Source organism: Prosopis cineraria, unplaced genomic scaffold, assembly GCF_029017545.1.
Source record: "Prosopis cineraria cultivar Desert tree isolate PC_DT_omini unplaced genomic scaffold, ASM2901754v1 PC2, whole genome shotgun sequence".
In the NCBI taxonomy this organism is placed as follows: Eukaryota; Viridiplantae; Streptophyta; class Magnoliopsida; order Fabales; family Fabaceae; genus Prosopis; species Prosopis cineraria.
Genome location: NW_026555333.1, coordinates 6453110 through 6477641, shown reverse-complemented (window position 1 = coordinate 6477641; position 24532 = coordinate 6453110). Strand labels below are relative to the sequence as shown.

The window sequence follows — 24532 nt, the reverse complement described above, 5'->3', positions numbered from 1 at the left end:
TATATATTTGGTATGGTACCTATGCGAGATCCAAATGATCAGATATTATTAAGCCGCAAAAATATACGAATGACATGTTTCTTTCTTACATTATTATTGAAAAAATTATGAGCATAATAATCAAAGTATGAACGATTGGATACAATAATTTTAGAGGATACTCGTATTTTCCTCGCTCTTCCACTCAGGGGTTTTGTTACTGTGTCATGTCCAGAAGAACATCCATCATCCGATTTTCACTGTTCTTCATTCGCTGAGGGCTCTCGTAACAATGTGAACGGCGTGGTCCTTGCTATTATCACCAAAAACATTTTAAGGATCGATCTTTCAATCTCTATCACTTAAACTACACATTCACCGTAACTGTAGCTTCAGGGAATATATTCTACTCTCACCACGTTCATCTGTGATCACTGTCAAATCAAAAGGAGAAGAAAACAACCACCAGAGTCTACAATTTTGGGGAAATCAGAGAAATAAAGACAGTGGAACTGTTAGTAATAGCCTCAACCCATCAACGCCGTTTCTATTTTCGATGGGCCTCCGCGGCGGTTACTACTAGCTTTGTGGCCTTGCTCTTTTTCTGCAGATATTTAGCGTATGAATACCACACTCCACCAGCTGTATTGATAACCAATCCAGTCACATTCAAAGCATGGACTTGAACGCCACCGAGTAACACAAAACCAAGTGTCTGTAGAAGCAATAGGAGCCAGATTCAACTTTTGCAAGTGAAAATACATGTCAATTTTAGAAAGGGAATTCATCCAGTCAAATATATCATGAAGAAAAGAAGAAACTGGGACATTGGATATATAATAAGATTCAGAAAATCATTCCAAAATAAAACTTTCGTGCTGTGCAGGAAGTTACCCATAAAATAAAATATTATAAAAAATAGACGCATTCTTGAGATTGTTCAAACTTACAGTGGAACCAACCCCTTTAAGGACGCCGACAATGGTTGTAGTCAGAGCTGAATTAACAACAGTACACAAGAACATGGTGTAGTTGAGAACAATGCCCACCACCAACGAGAGAATAAGGATCACCAAAAATGATAGAGAAGAACACTGCAAGAAGAATGTAGTTTACGTTAGATATCATCTTAAGCGTCAATACTGCCAACTGTAGGACCATGCTATGTCACAAATCATCCCACATTGCAACTCTGATTGAATTGCAATGAAAACAAACACGTTAAAGACTTCACCTTTGCAAATAATACAGATAAAGAATCTGGGAATTCTCCAGTAGCTATAATGAGAAACATCAAAAAGGGAAGAGACAAGAAGCTGTTATAGAACATGATTTCTATTGATGAAAGGCCATCCTCTGCACCAGATCTTTCCACCAGCACAAGGTACATGGTCTGAAAAAGCAAGTAATCTATGAGCAAAGCAAGAACAAATAGAGGCAGTGTCCACAATAAACATCAAATATCAGAGTTTCACCTGGAAAAACACAGAAAAGAAAGCCAAGCTATATCCAAAAAGGTCAAAGGAGAAATCTCCAAGGGCAGCTATGAGAACTCCAGCAGCAATCAAAATTACGGAAAGAGTCACCTGAAATTTGACAGAATGTAACATTATGCACAGTTAAGGGCTAAAGCCATCAAAGTTGGTAGTCAAATTAAAACTACAGCCAACATATTTAATACAGTTGACTTTGCATAAGGTTCTGTAATAGCCGTTTCACATGTTACACACCGGTGACTGCGAACCTAATAAATATCATGGACCCTTTTTTCAGCTCAAGAGAGGCAAAACAGGGGGAAGAAAAGAAGGATAAAAGTGGAAAACTAGAAATTAAATTTTGGTAGGAGGCACTCTAGGCTGATCATATGGATTTCAAGAGAATGACAGCCACAGATATTTGCATCAACTTGGATTTAGGTAAAACTTCTTTAGGCCATACAAAGTTTTAGTTCAATGATGGTTCTCATGTCAACATACGAGAAAGTAGTTATGCCACCAAGATCGTACGCAGTACAATAAACCACTAGAGGATCAAAATTTCTTGATGCACAATTCTCTTTTCATTGAAGTTCTGTTATCAATTATCCCTCAAGTGCTCCTTGAAAGCCACAGATACTTTCATATAGAGACTGGTTGAGCCTTTTGCACCTTGGATAATTGATATATTTTACTGTTTCTCATACACGGACCATCCAAATTCTCAAAAAAAGTATCTGAACATGATGAAAACTTGCCATGAGCACAAATATAACAAAGTATTTAATTATAAGATTCAATGTAACTGCGACCATTCAGCTTTGCAACTTTACTGGCCAAAAAAAAAGAAAAGAATAAATATTTTTATTTCAAGAGAAAATTTAATGATACACTGCTGTTTATCAGTAAATGTTAGCACACTATTTTCAGAAACCACTTTTTCCTAAATGCTTAGTCCACTAAGTTTGTCATTAACATCTTTTACAACATCAACACAATTTTCCTCCCCCCCCCCCCCAAAACAAGGGGCAACCACTTTGTGCAGCTTTCAACATACATAGAAAGCCCAGTTAGATTTTCCTAGAAGTTATAAAATGGCAATGTATCTAGTGTGCAACTGAACTCTAGAACTTAGACCTTTGAACAATTAGAAGGAAATAAATGTGGAATTCTTACCCTTTTCTTTATCCTCCTTCCCATTTATTACTCTCTTCTTGTTTAATTGTTTTTACAACATTCCTATCCTGGTTCATCTCTTGCCCCTATCAGAAATAACATGATAAAATTCATACTAGATAATAGTTCACTTTACACCAGGCCTTGTTCTTAACAATTTCTTTTTTTAGAAAAAAACAAACAATGAATGAAAACCTGTGTTGTAGGTCTCCTCTTTCCTGCGAAACATCCAGCTACCAGTACAGCAAGAGGTGTAAGTCTCTTTATGGCAATATACATTGGAATATTAACTCCTTTCAAGCTTGCCAGAGCAAAAGCAACATTTGCGTTGTAGAAAAGAGAAACTGGGAGAAGTTTCTTGGCCGTTGTCATATCTACCCCCCTTGCTTTTGTGTATCCCGTGCCCCGACCAAAGTGTACAAGTATGGCTGTAGCCAGTTGCTAAGAACAACAGATACTGTCCAACATAAGTCGCCAATAAATCAAAACAGTTAGCTGAACATTAACAGTCTTGATTGTGTTGCCTTTAACTTGTAATACCTGCAAAGTGAGTAGAGTCATTGATTGTGCATACTGCATGACGATTGCCTTGTTGATAAAAACCATGGCCATTGAGGCAAATCCATATGATACAGCGGCAAACAAACTGTGGAAACAAAAGGATGGTTATATGAAGCTGGATTTATCGTTTTTAAACTGCAATACAAGTTGATATTCTAAATCGCTCTTGGTGAATCAAAAGACTCGAGTCTCAAAGAAAACACAGAAACCTTTTTTTTTTTTTATCTTCTTTAACCTCCTTCAATTTTGTTAGAGGAAAGAGTATTGTTTACCAACTCGAACATTTAGAAGAAGCCGATACACATACTCATTGGAATTTATCACAGCAAACAATAGAGCGGCTTGTGCGTTACAATGCCATGTAATTTTTCTACGACCACAGGAATTAGGTTGTTCTTTTGAGAAAAACCGATAAGAATATAAGAGCACTGGATAGTAAAACAATCAATGAGTGCATGTTGAAAACCTCGTAAAGGAGCTCGTTTCTGCCTCGCTACGGCTGTCCATATCCGATTATGGGACCGAGATCTGATGAACAATGACCAATAGGAGGCCAAGTCAATAACAAGTGAAGCCCTGAAAATTAAAACAAATTCAACTCATTCAATCCATTACGGCAACGACAACAATCAATGCGATGCAATATAATATATGCGTATCAAGAAAACTCCAGTTTTACCTCACAGAAAGAAAGCATAAAACTCACCAGGCGAATATTAATTACATAAAGCCCAAATCTACACGAATGAATCGAAATCAGATTCGGGCATCAAATCTAAAACCCTTATCAAGAATAAAGAAGGTAGCACCAAAAAAGAAAGAAAGAAAGAAAGGCAATATGAAGGCAGTACCTGGTCGCTAAAAGCTAAAGTTTACATGATCGTCGTGGAAGGAAGAAGCGAGAGCAAAAATTGAATATCTGAGCGGATCAATGTATGTAACTGAATTACGGGCGTGGAAGGAGGGAGGACATAGCGAGAAGAGTGTGAAGTGAAGTTGGGGAATAGCAGACTTTGACAAAGGGGATTGATTGATAAAAAATTGGAAGAAAATAAAAAGGTAAAATACAAAAAATAAAAACAGATGCCGTTGGAACCGCTGTAGCCTGTAGCTATCGCCATCGCAATAATGCCATGTGCCGCTAGCGCGCTCCCGCCAGCTCCCCCGTTTCTGTGCAAGACGGGCGAATACTTTCGTGAGCTGTGAAAAGTGAAAAGTGCTTACGTTAAATCATAAAAAAGATGCATTAAATGAGCCATTGTTTCGCAAGTCTCAAATAAATTTGTTTGACTTACCCATATTATATATGTGTGTGTATAAATTTATCATGATTGTAATCTTTTTTTGACCACCTATCATGATTGTAATTCTAATTATGTTATAATTATAACTAGAGATAGGAATCGGCTGAATTAAATTTTAGCCAAATAGTGTTATACTTGTGTGGTGAGTCAAATACTTGAGCATAGCCTAAATTTTGTATCAGGCTTTTTTTACCGCTCAAATTTGATCTTGTTTGAAGTTTAGTCTGACTTGAAAACTTATTCAAAACACACTTTAAAGTAAATTTTTTAAATAGGCTCACATTTTAGTTTTAAACGTCTTAAATATACTTTACGACTATTACTATAAATAGATAACCTGATTTATCAATTAAAATATATAATAATTAAAAAGATTTACTAACTACAATACAATATAATAATAAAATAATAACATTAAAATCAATATATAAGTGTGATATGATTAAAAACATAACTAGAAAAACTATATTTATTAAAAATCAAATTATAAAACTAATGTATACGTGATATATTGCATTATACTCCCTTCAATCTTATCTATAAGACACTTTTTAAAAGTAATTTTTATCTAGAATATATGACATTTTGCAATAATTAAATTATTTTTTTTATTTTATCCCTTTTTGATTCATATAAAGATGTCTAATGTAGTTATAGTATTATTTAAAATCAATGATAACAATGAAAGTATATATTACTTTTTTATGATATAAAAAAATAATTATTTTTCACGATACGTAAAATGATTAAAAGTATTTTATAATAAGGATCAAAGAGTGTATGTATATGTGTGAATAGGCTGACCTATTAGATTTAAAAACTATACTTTAAAAAAATAAAACTGACTCATTTAACTAAACAAACTTAATTCAAGGCCCGAAACTGATCTAAATTTATTTACTAAATAAGACGAATTTGACCTACAATAGACTGGGACGTAATTCCCTGGCAAAGTAACAAGGGCCGTAAGGGGCTTTATTCACACCCCCGATTATAATTGTATACCACTGCACAAAAAGATTTGCAACTGCAGCTTTTTAATTTACAAATCCTTTTAAAACGGTTTTTTATCTAAAAAAATAAAGATTACAACTCACAAGTACAGCAACAACAAGAAGAAACTCTTATATTATTTATTAAGGTTTAAAAATATTGATAATTAAAAAGTTTCAATCAATAACTTTTATAAATATTTTTTTTTTACTTTTTTTGTCTCCCTTTGTAGAACTTAAAATTATTATTTTCACTCTCTTCGATGATGGCTCTCACTATCATTTTATATATATTTAAACTATTTCAAATAATTTTTTATTGATTTTGCTATTTTTAATTTTTTTTATAAACGTTCACTATCATTTTTAACATATACGCTTAATTCACAACTCGCAAGCACTCCGCGGATATTTTTTGTTTGAGGCTGCGGATTGCAACAATTGGCAGGGTTGCGGAGACATGGACGGCATTTTTGTCTAAATCATTCTCTCCCTCAGAAAGCCAAAGTTTCTTTGTTGTATTTTCCATAATGGAAATATATTTTGTAAATGTGAATTATAAGAACGGCTAAATTAACTTTACATTCTGCAATTAATCACTTTTCTCACAGTGTGGTTTTTGGACAACCCAACACGCGCTTAATATTTTTTATATAATTATTTGATAATTTGATTGATTATGTAATTAAATCATATTTAAGAATTGTATGGCGATCAGTCTCCTCAAATATTCACAAAAACTCAAACCCAAAATATTATACCTAGAGTCTTAGACAAACATATCTTCTTTCATAAGGATTAATTAACGTTAGTGGGTAACACTCACACGCGCTTGGTATTAATTTAATTTAATTAATTCAATTTAATGAAAGGCCCAAATACGGTAACTTGAAAGTTAGGCCACTATGGATTTAGTGATAAAATAAACCTAGCACCCCTACTATTGATGAGTTTATTAGTAGAGCCGGTACTTCAAGTAGATTGAGCTTATTCAAGTTGAATTCAATTTGAGTCGATTTATTTTAATCAAACTTAAGTATCATGCTCTCTTAAAAAAGCTCATATAATCAAACTCGATCATAACTTTTTTTAGCAAGATTTAGGCTTAGCTAAAACTACTAATTGTTTATACATATAGTGTTAAAAAACTTCAACAGTCTAGCTTATTTGGATTGGATTAAAGTATCATATTTTATCAAAAAAACTCATATAACTAAACCAGACCCTAACCTTTTTTAAATAGGTTCAAGTTGCCCATCGAACTTGACCCGAATTACCAACTCTATTTACTAGTATGATACAAGGCTTGAATATCTTGTGGATGAAGGAATTTCACTGTGTCAGTGAGAATATGATAATTATAATTATAATGATAAATTGTTATCATTATAATTATTGATTTAATTTTTTTTTTACATATTGAGAATATGATAGGATGAGAATGAATTTTTAAAAAATCATACAATTTAAATTGAGGTGTAAAATTATTTTCTACAAGAAAAAATTTAAACTAATACATATGAATATAATAATAAATTAGTTATTACTTCTCCTCATAAATTAAATAAAGAATTATTAAAAATCCCTCCCTCTCCTCTCCTCTCCTCTCCTCTCCTTCCTTTACCTCAAACAAAACCAAATAAAATAAAATTTAAAACTCTCCCCTCCAATCCCCTCCCTTCCCTTCCATCACTTTCCCTGCGCTGCCCTCCCCTTCCTTTTCCTAAAACTAAACACAACCTTAATTGCACTTGGCGTCAATGGGTTAATTGGGCTCAGTGGACTCTATAGCCCGGCCCGATCAGTAAGGGATAAGTAAAGCGGCCGGAGATTGTACTCATTTTGTTGGCCTTAAACCCTCGTCACTGGCCAAAACCCACCCCCTCCAAGCTGCCAGTGCGGGGCACCACCGTCCTCCCAAGTTCCGGAGCCAAATGAAGGCACCATGAGCATGATTCAGTTACAGCGGAACTTGTTCACAACAACCGCTTCTGCCGCTTCCTTTACTTTCTCTCCTCCTTCTTCATCGACGGCTTTGCCTCTCCGTCGCTTCCGCTTCATGGTGACATTCTCTTCTTCCACCTTTCTCTGTCTCACATTTGTTCTCATTAGTTATTCTTTTGCACATTTGGACCGTTTTTATACTATGGATAAGCATGAATGAAGATGAAACAAGCCTTAATTCTCACCGTTCAGTCAGTGGCATTGGCAATCCTGAAAATAATGGATAAAACTAACACACACACACGCACACACGTGTATATGTACGTGTGTGTGCATGGATGGATGGATGCATTTACTATGTATATTGTTATTATTTTCTCGCTCTATATATTGTGACAAGATATAGACATGGAAGTTACTTGTTTTGATTGTCAATACCTCGAAAGAATGATATTTGCTGTTTCTATTTGGATGCTAGCCACTGGTTTATACGCACTTCTATTCCAGCATATACACGTAAGCAATCCTGATAAGACGTGATAAAATATATAATGAATGACGCTGTTGTCTTCAGTTTAGCTGTATTTTATTAGATGTTGTGTGGACTGTAAATCAAGGGACTTGACTGTTTCCTCTTATGGGAACTGGAATGAGGTAGAGATCTAGCTCATTTTGTTTTCCTGGATCAATTCTCTGAGAGAAAATGATTTGTATTATTGATTCATGAATAGAATTTCTTGACTAAGTTCTGTGTTGCAGTATAATGTAGCTCTGCAGATGCATTTTTCATTTTGACAATGCATATTGGATTTTGGAAATAATATACTTTTGGATGTGAAATGGTGTTATAGTTGCAATTAAAGGTAATTCAGAACCCACCCAGATCACATTCAATATGGAGCGTTGCCAGCAGTACCAAATGCCAGAAGAGTTCCCAACTTAAATTTGGAAAGCCTAGGACAATTTCAGTCAAGTATACTAACATTGGACAAAGCTTTTGTCCTTCCAATGGCACACATGATGTTTTAAGGGGCACTGCTGTTAGTCCTGTATTTGCAAGACGGGGATTCTCTAAATCTTTGGAATCTCTGAATAATTTCAGCTTCCCATATTTGGGGAAAGGTTTTGGAAGGAGTTTACTGAATGATGGGATTTTCCCTAAGAGATATGTTTCTTATGTCCGGAAAGTGGAAACTAGAAATGATACTATAAAAGCTGTAGATGAAAAGCATGATAAGTCTTTGGCCTTCAAAAGTTCTAATAAACACAAGAAACGGGCAAAAACTTTCATTGCTTATGGCAAAAATAGAGATTTAACTTCTGATAGCTCTAGTTCTAAAGATGTCAATACGGTAACTTCAAGAAAAGGTTTAGGCAAAGACAAGGGGTTGTCAACATCAGCATCATCTGTTAATAATAAACAGGACTCTAAACTCACTGGAAGAAAGAAGTCAGGAATCAAAAAGAACAAGAATTCTGTTAACAATTCACCGGAAGAGGTTGCTTGTGCACAGGATTCTATAAATTCTTCTGAAGTAAATACATCTCATCCTTCGGACATGGGCCAGAGCTCCTCACCTGTTTCAAAGGTCAGTAAATTATTATTTGTAGTAGGGAAATAATGCTTTTTAACATTTACCATTGAAGCATTCTTACTAATGCAGCTGCTTCACAGAAGAATTCAACAAAGACTGCATCAGAAGAAGTGCTTGATAAACCTGCTTCTAAGAAGAAATTGTCAAAGAAAAAAATTGGGAGTTCCAGTGAGAAAGGGAAATTTGTGAAGGCTACAAATGAGTCAAAGCAGGAAGTGATCAATAAAGTGAAACTTCCAGAGAAAATTACAGTTGAGCCGCTGTATCCGCCCACCGGAAAGTCTGTGGTTGTTGTGGAGTCTGTTACGAAGGCAAAGGTTATTCAAGGTTACCTCGGTGATATGTATGAAGTCTTGCCAAGCTATGGTCATGTAAGGGACTTGGCTGGAAGGTCTGGATCTGTGCGCCCTGATGATGATTTTAGTATAGTGTGGGAGGTCCCAGCTCCTGCCTGGACCCATCTTAAGAGCATCAAAGTTGCACTAAGCGGGTACATTCTCTTTCCTTCTCAATCACCTTCTTTGATTTTCCCATTTTAGTGGTTGATTGCACTAGTATTCACTTTCTTTAATTTTCTATCAATGTGAAAGTTATTATGTAAAACTTTTCGAATAATTCTATCTTATAATTATGTAATTATGTTTTTTTTTTTCTTTAGTTTACCTATTAAGTTCATTATAAAATGTTATATTATCTTATATATTATGTTACATTCTCATGCATATATCACACGCATATGTTTAGAAAAGCAAAAGCAGTTTCAAGTTCAACTGCAAAAACAAGTACTGCTCATTATCTTAGTTTATTGACTAGTCCTGTTTTTTAAGAATTGATTGGATTGTTTTCATTTTGTGTTGTTTTTTTATATGTATGTGGCTGACAGCTGATCTCCTGCTCAATTCATTTTGGCTTGTGCCTCAGAGCAGAACAACTTATCCTTGCATCAGATCCTGATCGTGAAGGGGAGGCTATTGCTTGGCACATTATTGAGATGTTACAACAACAGGATGCTCTGCATGAGAATTTATCCATAGCAAGGGTTGCCTTTCATGAAATTACTGAACAATCTATAAAAGGCGCTTTGCAGTCTCCTCGTAATATTGACGTGAATCTGGTTCATTCCTACCTAGCACGGCGGGCTCTTGATTATTTGATTGGGTTTAACATTTCACCATTACTATGGAGGAAGCTACCTGGTTGCCAATCAGCAGGGAGAGTCCAATCCGCTGCACTTTCTCTTATATGCGGCAGAGAAATGGAAATTGATGAATTTAAACCACAGGAGTATTGGACTGTAGAGACCCAATTGAACAATAAAGATCTGACGTTGAACAAGGATTATACTTTTCCTGCTCACTTAACTCATTTTGATTCACTGAAGTTGAATCAGTTTTCAATTACCTCTAATATCCAGGCAACAAACATTGAAAACAAAATAAAATCAGTGGATTTTCATGTTATTAATGTGAAAAGAAACAAAATTCGAAGAAACCCTCCAACACCTTATATAACATCGACTCTTCAGCAAGATGCTGCAAACAAGTTGCATTTCACAGCAAGTTACACAATGAAGGTGTAGAAATTTATGAATTCCTTTTCTGTTTTCTTACTGTTTATTGAAGTGTGTTGATGCCAAGCTTATTTTCCTGTAGAACCATCATTGTATGATTATTTTAAATTTGGTGAATTTTCCTGGATTACTTTTGACTCTAACTTCTGTTGCCTAATGAATGCAGCTTGCTCAGAAACTCTATGAGGGAGTTGAACTATCAGATGGCAAAGCAGTGGGTTTGATAACATATATGAGAACTGATGGATTGCATGTAGGTACCACTTTGGTGGCAGAATGTGAATTTCTTTTTCTATAGCATCTTGTTGTTGTTGTTGTTATTCATGTTTTTATCATTGGTTACTAAATCCTTTTTTTATTTTGAGATGATGAGACTTATTAGGGTGCAAGAGTGTTTATTGCTTACATGCTGGGCTGAAGGGTGGAATGCATTTAGAAATGGTTTAGATAATTCAATAAACTTAACTCTGCCAAGCGGTATTTTTAATGAGATCAGGCTTTGTGAGCCTAAGAGATCTGCATGTGGAAATTTCAAAGTTTTTTGGTTCATGCTCATAAGGTTTCAAAAAGAATTATGGTGAACTAATAATTGAACAAGTTATAGTGGCCTGTAAGTAAAAGTAGTATAATGTAGTTTGGCCATATAAACCTAGCCTCCCCTGATGCCTCCTATACTATAGCAGAACTTCGACTTTTCTTCATGCTGTCAGACAAGAATGACACGTGTGAAGTTATTTCTCATATCGGTTCAATAATCTTATCTGCAGCTAATCCTTTCAGTTTTAAGTACTTCATATTTTTTGTTTTTATATTCTAGATTTCTGATGAAGCTGTCTCTAACATACGCTCACTGATCATTCAAAGGTGAGATGCTCTCTTCCTTACATCTGATGCTCATGCTGGGTTTCAGTACTATTGGTGTATCATACTGTACAAGCTTACTGGTGATAATTTTCATCATATTGAATGCTTGCATATCTGAGAATAAAAAAGAACGAAAATATATTTTTTGGCCAAATCAAGGTGCAAACACGATGCCAAATCTTCTGATGCAATTTCGATATGTGGCATAGTCTTTGCAAGTTACACTTTGTGCATTTCTAGGTGTTGGTAGCAGAATTCTTTTGCAAGTGACAGGTCAAGTCAAAGCTTTATTAAGTGTCTTAATTATCACTTGAATTGTATAATTTTAAATAAAGTCAGAAAGAGTGATGTTGGGACTATGTTGTCTTAGAAAACACTTTATATCCTTTATAAGATCTCCACTATTAATCTGTAATCCACTCTCTTTCTGGGTATAAGTTATTTTAATGACTTTCTTTGTGGGTTTTGGTGGATTTTTATTTTAATGGAAGGGCATCCCCTTTGGACTTAAAACAGGGCTGTGAAGCTTTTCTGAGCTACTGAGTTAGTAAATTTTCTCAGCTTTTGCATGGCCTTTCTGTTATCATCAATAAATTCTTCTTCTATGTAGAAAAAGAAACTCATCTATTTGTGCCTATAAACAAAAGAAGAAAACAAGAATTAAACCTTACTACTGGCCATGAGAGAAGATTGTTTAAAATAGTATAATATTTCAGTTCTATTCGCATGCAAGGCATTGTCCGGTAATTTCTCACAGCAGCTAAGCAACTATCAGCTGTAGTTGCCTCTTTAAATTTCAATGATTTTGTGTGTAAATCATGTTCTGATTATATTTTTGTTTATAAACAATAACTTACTGCATGCAGGTATGGTCAATATTTTGCCTCACAAAATGCACGGAAATATTTTAAAAAGGTGAAAAATGCCCAAGAGGCCCATGAAGCCATTAGACCTACTGACATACGCAGAATACCATGTAAGCCAATTATTTTATGATGCTTGCTGTTTTCTTTAGTTTCTGATTTAACCATGCGAAGCACTTATTAAATATGTTAATGGCAATCCTGTTGTGACGTAACTGCTGGCTGGCTTGCCATTACCAGCAATGTTTGCTGGGGTGCTAGATGAAGATTCCTTGAGGCTATACACACTTATTTGGTCGCGGACAGTTGCTTGTCAGATGGAAAATGCTGTCTTTGAGCAGGTTAGACTGCTAATTCTCCATAAAGTTTATGGAACATGTAGGAATATCATACTTGCAGCTTTTTTCCATCAATGATAAATTTAATCCTGGTCATTTGCCTATAAGCAATAGGTATTGGGAGAAATGGTCCTTGACATATGAATATGAAATTTATCTGCTGGAGTTTGAATCACATTGTTGTTTAACATCCTTTTGTTTGCAGATACAACTTGATATTGGAAATGCCAATGAGACCATTCTGTTCCGATCTGTAAGCTCAAGGGTTGATTTCCCTGGATATCAGGCAGTGTTTAAGGTATGGTCTGGATGCCAGCTTCTTGATGATGTGAGGAAACCATTTCATCAAGCCTATTAACAGATTGTAGTCATTTGCACAGCTGATTGTGGCCCCTTACAAGGAGATCCATTCATTTTATTACTATTGTTATTATTACATTTTGAGTTTAAGAACTGATTTGTTGCCACTAGACCAATGCCTATGATTTTTATGAACCTAACTTAAGTCAACTTTATTGTAAACTAACTTTTCCATGATCACCCTTCTGACAGTAAATTAGATTCCACAAGCAGGACTTTACTCGTGCAATACTTTCAGTGATTTTTTTATTGTTTGTTATGCATGCAGATTTCACTGTATAATTCTGCCATCCTGAAAGAAAAATTTTCCTTAGTATATACCCATTTTTTTGATTTGTGTGCAACTGTGCAATTTCTTGTTTGAATTTTATTTTTAACTTTTACTTTGGTGGGTGACGAATGTAAGATTTCAGTGATGCAAGCATAGTTTACTTATTTAATAAAACTTGCATTAAATTATTTTTTTTATTGGTACTGGTGAATTGTGAAATGTTATTATGTTTGATTGTTCTGAATATCTTTTCTTATTTCAATGGAGGTTGAAAATGTCCACGTCACCTTTTATTTTAATCTGTCTCTTCACTTACATGTAGGTTTTTGTTGTAGGACATTGAGGCCGATGGGGTTCAAACTAAATATGAATCAGACTGTGAAGAAGTTTTTGGGGTTCTGAATGCATTGAAGGTAATATTAGATGTTGTTTAGTAATTAATTTGTTTTTCAAATGCCAATATGCTTTCTCTCTTTATATTGTGGTTTTTTTTTTGGCCACACTCTTTATCTTGTGGTTTATGCATGGTGGTTGTTTGGATAAAATGTTTTACTTCTCTTCCTTTTTGTGTTTTGCCTATGGTTTTTTAAGAGCCGGTAATTTGGATGGGCTGGGCTCAATTCGGGTTAGCCTTATTCAGATCAGGTTTAAAGTACTCTATACTTTCTAAAAAAACCCATATAGCCAAATCCGGCCCTAACACCTTCTGGCTTTAGGCTTATTTGGGCCAGCTTGAATACTCAAAACTTTTTAAAAGTATTTTTCTTTATTTTTTGAATCAATTTTAATTTTTAAATAATTCTATTAAGCATAAAATATTATTTTAACTTTAAAATAATAAAACAAGAATTAATAACTTATTAATTTTGTATTCAAGTAGCTCTGTTACTATTTTGTTGTATTATACATAATTTATTCATAAATGTTTCTTTTACTTATAAATTAATGTCATTGTTGTTTAAATATTGCTCTTATCATTATCATATATAAATATTTTATATAATTTAATTAAATTATATTATTTTAATTATGATCAAGTTTGTTTCAATTCACGGTTAGACCACTAATTTAAAATCATTGTCTCAATTAGTTCAAAGTTATTAATAACTTTTAGATAAACTATACTTTTTGTTTTTAAGAATATGAGAAAAATAGCCATCATTATGTTATATAAAACAAAATTATTTAGTTATGAGTAAAATACTATTTTTTTGGAATTTTTTTTCTTTAACCTTTTATATTGTTTAACCCCTACATACAAGGGGTATTTACTTTAGTTTATTCTTTATTTTTAACTCAGTTTGGCATGGACAATGACCAAATAATTATTCAAAAATATTGTTCTATTTATTATATTTATCTAGTAGTAGAGTCGGGAATTTGTATATGCCTAAATTTTATTTTTAAAATTATTTTAAATTTTATTTTTACTTTAAAATTAATTATCTTATTTTTTAAAAAATATAAAATATATTTTTTTGGATGCGCAAATGATTTCTAGGACTCAAAACTTTTTTAAAAAAACTGGGTCTTAAAATATAAAAATCAATATTAAAATATATTTTAAATATAATTTTGAGATATTTTATTAATTAAAAATAACAAAAATATGAAAATATAAATATTTTTAATTTTTTTTAAATAACTATAGTAATGCACTCAAATATATGATATTTTAGTATAAAATGATATAAAACTTAAAGAATTAATTAATATTTATTATATTATATATATATTTTTAAAAAATTATTTTTTTATTCGGCTATTCAAGCCAACCTGAATTTTCTCGAGCCTGTTTAGGCAGCCCGAATAGGCTCGAAAATTAAATTTTTTTTTGTGCTTAGCCTTAAATTTTTTGGGCGGATTCAGGCTGGCCTGTTGGACTTGGTCCAAATTATCAGTTCTAGTTTTTTTCTTGAGGGGTGCCTTCAATGGATTTAGGGATAGAAAATGCTCATTTCATTGAGGCTTGCATTATTCTATTTTTGCTTTCTTTTCTCATGGGATCCTCAACCCAAATCCTCCATTTTTATGTCTGTGTCTTTTATAAGTAACTTCAAATCCGTTTAGCCCTCTAGATTGATACCTTATCATCCCACGGTTTTGCCTTTTGACTTTGAATATAAGGCCTTTGCAGTATAATTTCTGTGTTTTGGTTGGAGAGGAGCAGACACCATTGGCTCTCTTGATTTATGCCTCAATGTCCATTAACTTTATTGTGTCGCATATTTCCCCTCACTGACTTACTGCTTTAAAGCCAGGGGATCCAATAAATCTTGTTCAAACAGAAATTATGCAGCACTATACACTACCTCCACCGCGTTACTCTGAAGCATCATTGGTATGACATCGCCTTTCTTTCATTGGAATTAGAAGGCTACTATAGACCATAATTAAGGTTGCTTTCGTATGGGAGGAGAGTTTTCATTTCTTCTCCACTTATTCTCTTTCTGATATCTTTCTTCATACCCCCCCTTCCCCCCTTTTCTTTTCTTTTTTTTTGTATTGGGGGTGTTATTCTTTTGTGATCTTGCATTTCATAGGTGAAGAAGCTTGAGGAGCTTGGAATTGGGAGACCTTCGACATATGCAATCACATTGAAGGTTTTACAGGTAACTGACTTGTGTAACAGTCTGATTATAATACTTTCATATTATTTATCTTGTACTATATACTGATTTGTTAGATATGTGCTTGAGTCCTTAAGGTCATTGATTAAGCTGAAATGTTAGCAGTTTAGTCGGTTAGTCTTTAGTCAGACCCCAGCTTCCCTTAATTTGAATTGTATCAGGCCCAAGAACTGACTGGAGATCATTTCCTTTATTGTTCTTTCTCATTGCTCTAAGCAGATGTTTTGATGTCTAGTTCTTGGAATGTCTAGTTTGAACTTAAAAATATCAAGCAATACCTGGTATAATGACTTTTAGGTTATGGAATTTTCTTGTTGACATTGTTGTCTAGCCATTTGTATATTTTACTGCATCCTACAGGAACATGTTTGTCCTTGGATACATTTATTTTTTGTCTGTTTCAAAAAATTTTGAGCCTTCATTTGTTTCTTCCATCAGGATAGAAACTACGTGACAGTAAAAAGCCGGGTTCTACATCCCGAATTCCGTGGTCGAATGGTAAGCTTTATTTTTGTATAAACTGCTCTGTTGGTATAGAAACGATTGGTATATTGTTTTAATATTTAAATATTCCCACAACTTGGAGTCCTGAGAATGCTATCTTTCTTGCCTGCAGCAGATTGATGCTATAAAAATAAATTATTTCAGGGTTTCCTCTTGCTTTCTTTTTTTCCTTCCCCTGCTTGGCTTATTTTTATGAATTACAAATCCTCTTTTCCAGATATAAAATCTATGTCCGTTTGTGGATGTAGCTGAGGCCCAGCTATGTATGATAACCAATAACATAACATAGTGTGTGTCTGAAGTGAGAGTAGTCAACAATTAATTTATGTTTTTCTCTGTACTATCACTTTACATTCCCAATTAGATAACCATCTAGAATCCAAAACTTTATGTTCTTATAAAGCTATTTCTTAAAGTTTTACCTGCACCATAAATTTGTTCAACCAATCTTTGATCTGAGGGCATTCCCCCTTACACTTATATCTTATTTCCAGCTTTATTAATTCAATGACCTTTTTGGGAGCTGTAAAAGGCATACATCTTGAGCTCGTTTAGACCTAGTATCTCTTGCTCCCCCTCCTTTCTTGAAAAATTGAAATTACATGAGAAACAAATGGTGAATGCACGCTTGAGATACTTAAAAATCATTTATGCTCTTTCTTTTTTTATAACTTCTTATGAATGAGAATTATATTCTTTTAGCCTGTTGACTCAAATGATTGTCAGATGCCAATCAATTTATTGTTCTGTAGAAAGTTTGGGATATGCCCAGATGTGGCAAGCATTTCATGTTTCTTCTCTTGATGATGCATAGGTTTCTGCTTTTCTGTCTCACCATTTTTCAGAGGTCACAGACTACAGTTTCACTGCTGATATGGAGACAGAGGTATCATAATTGTCCGCACCACATATTATGTTATCCACTGATGTGATTGTATTTCTCTATTTCCCACCTTGTCCAACTTACAAACTAGCTCCTTTACCTTCAGCTTCTTTGAATCTCATATGTTTACCATATATATGTGTGTATGGATATAATTATATTGTTCTTTTGCTTATATACTAGCTGTAGAAGAGGGATTTGCCACCCTATTTTTTATGGATTTGCTGTCCTATTTATTGTACTATTTCTTTAAAATCTTGCCTTTGATTCAGCTTGACAATGTCTCTGCTGGATTAACTGAATGGAAAGGCCTCCTTAGAGATTATTGGACACGGTTTAAATCATATTGTGAGCGTGCTGCTAATGTTCATATTCATCAGGTACAAACATTCTATTTGCTCAAAGCATGATTACATCGCTCAATCTTCATTTCTTTTAGATTATCAGATATGCTAATCTCTTGGTATTGTGTATATGGCCTGGGGTCAATTACTATTGATGCCTGATTCTGCACACGCACTAACGCAGCAATAACTTTTAATGCTGATTTCCACCACACCTCATGCTTTATGTCATCAGACTTTTGACCAAATAATTTCTAGTACTTGATAAATGTTGTATTGTCCATTAATTTTTGATATTCTGATAGGATACGAAGTAGTTTCAGAATGAATGTGGAATTTTGAGCATTACCCATATGACAGGTCATGGAAGCTTTTAATCTACTAGTGGGTTTCCAAAAAAAAAAAAAAAGTTGCCGTGAAAAAAGTTGTGTGTTTTAAATTTGATTTATTTTACAATGCTATTGACTTGTATAAACTAAAATGCTGCTGAAGTAATCCTTTTATAGTTTGTTAACTAATAAAATATTGTATGCTACTTACAGGTGGAGAAGATGTTGGAAAGAAAATTTGGGGATTATATATTTGCTTCTCTACCAAATCAGAGCAGGGTATGTCCAAGGTAATGTAATGTCAAAATGTCTGCTTGTTGCTTTCATCATATTATCTTTGCATTCATGTTTTGTGTGATATTGTTAATCTTTTTTATATGCTAACTACTAATATGAACTTGTTTCAGTTGTTTGGAAGGCACCTTGATTTTGAAAGTAAGTAGGTTTGGTGCTGGCTACTTTATAGGTTGCAACCAACATCCAAAGTGCAAGTGAGTATTTGTTGCATATCTGTTTTATAGGTTCTGACTGATGTGTAAATTATAAAATGCTCTACCTATTATATGCTATACAGCCCATTGAAAAGATTTTGTTATGTTTACTGTGTTAAACAATATGTGGAAATTGTGATTTCCCATATTTATTCTGATAATGGAAATAGATTCTGAAGTGAAACCTATGGCCTTGACTCAAGTACCATGCATGTACTTCAAAGGGATTTGAGAATATAGGTAGGAATCATAAATTACCCCAAAAAGAGAGAAAGAATAAGACAGATGAAAAGTTGTGGATATGAATCCACAATTGATCTACTGTAGATTGTGCATGTCATTAATGGGCTGCTTTATGATAAGGAGTCCTACTCTCTACTCGTAATATTAAAAAAAAAAAAGAAGAATCCTACTCTCTACTTCACCTTATGATAGGGGGATGTAGAGAGTAAGATCTTTAAGATTCTTGCACTCATAACTACTATTCTTCTCCTGCATTTCTCCCTTCTTGAGCATCTGACACTTTGGAAACCACCCATCGTGACCAGTGTGATGCAACAAAGATCCATGGAGGATGGGCCTCTAAAGAAGTTTGATGCTCCAATTCATAAACAACAGGACCTACTCTGTTAACGATGCCATATGGTCCAAAGAATGAGGAGTAAACTACTGCAATCATTGCATCTATTATCGTACCTGTCATTCCATTGGACAGGAAAATTGTACTGTGACCTGTAAAAGTCTGCTGTTTGTTTGCCAGTTTGGCTTTCTGCTATGTTGATCCTGTCTCGTATTGCATTCCTTCCATTCTGTTGCACGTGAATTTTCTGATCCACATGTTACATTTGTCACGATTTTCTCATAGAGAGAATTTGTTATGTTACCACAAACTTTATAGCATCTTTGTCTGGCAAAGACTGATATTCTTGTATAGCCTCACAGCTGATTGGACTATGATTGATTGTATGAGTGTCATTCTTTACTCAATTGAAATTTTGGACCTTTATCTTGTGACTTAATTTTTGCTGTATTCTTTTAAAGAATAATTTGCCTTGTGAGTAATAGTGTTTTATGAATTTAGAAGTGAATGCATTACTAGCGGCTCTTATTATTCTGAATACAGGTATATTGCTAAAACATTATATGGTGAAGATGAGGAAGAAGTTATCGATCAAAATAACACCAAAATAGAGGAGCCAAAAGTCCTTGGTGTTCACCCTGGATCGAATGAAAAGGTCCCCTTTAGATCCTGGCCTCAGTTATACGCTTCACTGGGCTGCAAATTTTATGTTTTGCTCGGTTGCTTCGATTTTATGATAACTAAGATATTTTTACTTCAGGTTCTTCTGAAAACTGGTCCTTACGGAAATTATGTTCAGCTTGGAGAAGATAGGAAGGGATACTTGCCTAAAAGGGCCTCCGTCTCTCATGTATGTCAAATTTTCTTTTTCCAGACTATACCATCTGATAAACTCTTTTGGTCATTTTGCTGGTTCATTGCCCTTCATATTTCACATTTTAATCTGTTTGCGGTTCTCATGTTCTGAGCAAACTCAAGTGTGGACATCCTGATTGTTCCATGCGCATTATATATCGTTATTATCACATAATATTTAAGTGTTTTTCTGTAAGACTTGCTGAGATTAGAAAGCAATGGGATCCAAGTCAAAATTTGGACGTTTTGTTCATATCTAATGGATAGTACAACACTGATGTAGTTGCAATATATAACCTGAGACTGTAGGGTTCCAATTTGGCTTAAAATCTCTTTGCTTCCATCATGTTTTATGGAAGTGGCTTCCTCAAAGAAACAGGTTCCAGTGTATCAAGCATCCTATATTCAGGGTTCCACTTTCACTTTCACTTCACTACCAATTCCGCTCTACCAAACGAGTCATTAGGTCTTAGAGTGGGGGTGACAATCATGTGAAACCATACCCTTTTCTTTGTTTGCTTAGAATGTTGCGAGGATAAAATGTAGTTACATGAATATAAACTTTTAGTTGTCTATATCTCCCAGTCTAGTTTGTTAACGTAATGAAGGCTCTATCAATTTATTTAAATTTGCATTTTCTCTTACAACAGTCCACTTTAGAGATTCATAATCTTCCCATTTTTTTTTTCCACTTCTCTCTTTTTTAACTGCCAACTAATTATAGTATGCGGTAGGGTTTACTATAGAAAAAAGTCTTTCCATAGTCAATCCCAGGATTTTTGGCGATGAAAAGAGATGTATGTTTGACAGTGCATCTTGAATTGGTTACTCTAAATCCTCACACTAATACCTTATTTAATTTGCAATGACATTGGCTGTAGAATTTACACAATGACAGCTGTTGAAAGATTTCTCGAACTAATAAGCCAAACGTACAATTCACTATAAGAATAATTTTATTTGACGCAGACATGAAAAAGCAAATGATATTCAGTACCTAAACAGAAATTGTTGGAGTTAAGTTTCCTGTTGTAGTGGGAGTAGTATTGCAGTCTGCTGCTGAACAATCCAGATCGGAAGTCCATTTGTCTTAATTCCTGTCCCCCCACCCCCTTTTTTTTTAATTTTGTTTTGGGGTTTTTGATTTGATCTGCATAAATTATTTTCTGTGTGAACAATCTTTTCCCACTGTATATATGTCAAAGTATGGTACTCTGTTCTCAAAATAGAGTGATACAACGTTACTGTTCAATTTTAGTGTTGCATGAAATTCTAATTTTTCTAAATTCCGCCATGGTGATGCCCTTGTATGTATTCTGATGATGATGTGTGGTAATTGGTTGCGCAAATATGATTCATTTTAGCTTCTTTCAATAGAAGGATAGAATTTACAGAATTGGTATTTTCCAGATAAAGGATGCGGACTCTGTCACTCTGGAAGATGCGTTAGAGTTGCTGCGATACCCATTGACATTGGTAACTCATTGTTCTATTAAAATTCTTTTACGCACACCGCACATAAATATTTGGAGTATTTTGAGTTATGACCTGATTGCAGCTGCGCTTATGGTATCTTTTTGTGTTTTGTTCAATACAAAGGCTAGCCTTTTTGCAAGCGTAAGGTTAGCATTTCCCTGCGACTAATTAATGTGGGCTTATTATTAGGGTAACCATCCAAAGGATGGACAGCCAGTGATATTGAAGCACGCTAGGGTTGGGTTTGCTGTCAGACATCGACGAACAACAGCTTCTATCCCAAAGGTATGCTTTTAGTTTCAGGGCGACTTTGCACCATTTAGGAATGATTGAAACAAATAGGGCTGTTGTGTTCACCTACTGCATGTTCGTATCGAAGCAATCTCTCGGAGCGTTACATATTCTTCTTCTCAATTAACTGTCACGTTACCTACGGCGTAGTCGGATAACTTAGGACTTGTTTGGTTTCTATTTTTGTTTTTAAAAATTGTTTTGCAATACAGTTTTCAAAATTGTTTGTCAAAACGAAATAAAAAAAATCTATTTGGTTGTATTAATTTAAAAACAATTTTAAAATTAAAAAATCAGGTAATAGTTATAGTCACCCGCAATTAATGGTGATGACTTATGATAATTATTAATTAAGTAACTGTAATTTTTAATAATCAAATGTGATGTATTTTGAAAATAAGAAAAATAAAATGAAAATAATTTTATGATGTTTCTATTTTTTGTTTTTGAAAAAAAAATGGGAACAGTTTTGAAAATAATTAGATTTGAAAACACTCCTCCAAACAAGTTTTTTAATTTTTAATTTTTTTAAAAAACAAAAAACTATTTTCGAAACGGAATCCAAAAAGGCTCCTAGTTACTCCTAACTCCTAGTCGGCTTTGTTTGCAAATTTAATTCTATGGAAATGGCAACTATATTTTCAAAGTTCGAACCAGTATTAAATTTTCATATATTTCTTTCGGTTTTTCGATATCATTGAACTTTTCTTTCTGCACTAGGCCCGGCCCCGGGTTGGAGGAGTTTTACTTGTCACTAGACAGACAGACTAGCATTTCAGCGGACTTATTTGATGGGTCTTTGATTACATATATTAGCATCCTAATCATTTTGTAATAGAATGTTGCCCTTAGTCCTTACCTTGAACCACTGCTTGTGTTTGCCGCTGTAAACGCTGTCTTTATAAGCAGAATTACTAGGATTGCTTGTTGGTGTTAGCTAGTTTTGATATTTGACGTGGGCGGTTTCCCTTCTTTGGAAATTGGCACGCAGAATGTGAAACCCAATGATGTCACCCTGGAGAAAGCACTTGAATATTTGTCAAGTAACGACGTGAGATTATCTGGTCGGCCGAAAAGCAAGCCGAAGGTTGAGCAAGCTGTCGAAGCTTTTTAAGTATGCATTATTTGCAACCCAGTTTTGTGATATTTTTTTGGAGGGATCACTTGGGGGGCCCCCCGGGGGGGGTTGTTATGCCAATCTAAAATATATTTATTTATTTTTAATTTGAAATGTAATAATATATTTTGCATTGCACGTACTTCGAATGTATTTATTTAAAGATTAGGCTGAGCAATAATAAATAAATAAAGTGGGAGAAGTCAGTAATTTGAACGGGTTGGGTTTATTTGAATCAAGTTAAATTTAGGTTGGACTTATTCGAATCGAGCTTGAAATATTGTATCCTTTTAAAAAAGCTCACATAGTCAAGTTTGATTTTGATTTTTTGGAGAGGGTTCGAGCCAGTCTGTCGGGTCTGATCAAAATTATTAATTTTATATACATGTAGGATTATAAATTTCATTGGTTAAGCTTAATTTGGATTGGGTTTAATTTGGGTTGAGTTGTATCTTAAAAATGTTCATATAATCAAGTTTAATCTAACATTTTTAAAGTGAGTTTGGATTGATTCATCGGATGTGTCGTGAATTATCAACTCTAGAGCGCACGCTGCACTGCCATATTTGGTATTTGTGAGCGGTCAATCCAGTGGAAGGGTTTGACTGGTCATTCACTAATAAAAAGAAAAAAGCGTGAATGAGAAAGTCTTGTTGACAATTGCAAATATATTTTTTTAAAATTTAAAACCAATAATTGGTTTCCATAACTTTTTGATTCTAGCAAATACATCTCTATGTCTCTTTTCTTTTAACATCTTGCCTATTGTAAGCAGCCTCAAGTTTTTTCGTGATCATGATTATGTGATTATCCGGAGGAAGATAAATCAACGTTGTTAAAAGTAAAACAAACTGTAAATTATTTGTTATAATTTGACTGATTTAATTGGAATAGAATCAGGTAAGTCAAGCCCAAGTGTTCGGTTTGAGGTTTGATTTTCAATTTTTTCTCGTATAGTAAACTGAATTAAGAAAAATATGCCTTTTATTTTTCATATTTCGAAAGAGTTTAACAACAGTTTGTAGGAGATATTTGTGGTTAAAAAAAGAAAAAAGAATTAAAGAGAAAAAAGCTCTTTCCATGAAGCTAAGTAGCTGGTAAAAAAGAATAAAAGACTTAAATAAAACCCCAAAAAAAAAAAAGTTTTAAAAGTTCTTTACATGAGGCATTGATGTTTATTGTCACCGTTTTGTTTAAAAAATTTGAGTGAAATGGATGATAATTTTATAGTATTTATATATTCTATTTTACTATAACATATTAGTTGTTGGATTTAATATTAAAAATGTCATTTGCAAGTAATTAAAATTTTAAAATTTTTTTATCTTCCTAATATTCCATTTCCAAGGACAGTTTGGGTAAAAAGAGTTTATACTTTATTTTCCTCTGAAGATTTGACTTCTATGTTTTTTTTTTAAACGACTAATTCCTAATATGCATTTAAATATTTTTTCCTTCACTAATGTGATCAAAATGCTTAGTAGAAATTGGCCACATTTTGTGTGCGTTTGCGAAAACGTCATTTTTTTTTGGGGTCATTAATACTGCAACGTCACTCAAAGAAAACCAACAAAACAAAGTCCAGGAAATAAAGTACGAAACGTCACTTTTGGAATATGTAACATTCATTTTTTTAGGCCAACTACTTCCAATATTCATGTGGAGTTTTGTTTACATTAAATTAATAAATTTGTCCGTGTGAAGAATATAAAAAATCTGTTCTGATTAAAAAATAGATTT

General features: G+C 33.8%; 2 protein-coding genes across 8 annotated transcripts; one reads left to right on the top strand and one right to left on the bottom strand.

The window, feature by feature from the left end:
* Positions 1–270: 270 nt before the first annotated feature.
* LOC129301984 (UDP-galactose/UDP-glucose transporter 7-like) lies at positions 271–4231 on the bottom strand. 5 transcript variants are annotated; one of them, XM_054940640.1, is made up of 9 exons: positions 4043–4231; positions 3871–3928; positions 3658–3719; positions 3171–3276; positions 2826–3071; positions 1455–1565; positions 1214–1372; positions 930–1073; positions 271–694 (listed from the first exon to the last, which is right to left on the bottom strand). In XM_054940640.1, the coding sequence occupies exons 3-9, from the start codon at positions 3696–3698 to the stop codon at positions 527–529; spliced, it is 975 nt and encodes a 324-aa protein (XP_054796615.1). In that variant the 5' UTR covers positions 3699–3719; positions 3871–3928; positions 4043–4231; the 3' UTR covers positions 271–526. The 5 variants fall into 5 exon arrangements, with proteins under 5 accessions (XP_054796615.1, XP_054796614.1, XP_054796611.1 ...); XM_054940639.1 differs by having other exon boundaries at positions 3898–3928; XM_054940636.1 differs by having other exon boundaries at positions 3658–3767; positions 4043–4229.
* A 3095-nt stretch (positions 4232–7326) lies between these two features.
* LOC129303012 (uncharacterized) lies at positions 7327–23002 on the top strand. 3 transcript variants are annotated; one of them, XM_054941995.1, is made up of 22 exons: positions 7327–7549; positions 8283–9020; positions 9110–9516; positions 9948–10599; positions 10763–10849; positions 11414–11460; positions 12327–12436; positions 12564–12664; positions 12867–12959; positions 13628–13705; positions 15550–15633; positions 15836–15904; positions 16361–16420; positions 17241–17312; positions 17582–17689; positions 18196–18272; positions 18390–18473; positions 19597–19708; positions 19814–19903; positions 21319–21384; positions 21574–21669; positions 22667–23002. In XM_054941995.1, exons 1-22 carry the CDS (start codon positions 7433–7435, stop codon positions 22787–22789), a joined length of 3471 nt encoding a protein of 1156 aa, XP_054797970.1. In that variant the 5' UTR covers positions 7327–7432; the 3' UTR covers positions 22790–23002. The 3 variants fall into 3 exon arrangements, with proteins under 3 accessions (XP_054797970.1, XP_054797971.1, XP_054797969.1); XM_054941996.1 differs by lacking the exon at positions 22667–23002 and adding an exon at positions 22396–22651 and having other exon boundaries at positions 9107–9516; XM_054941994.1 differs by having other exon boundaries at positions 7328–7549; positions 9107–9516.
* Positions 23003–24532: the final 1530 nt, after the last annotated feature.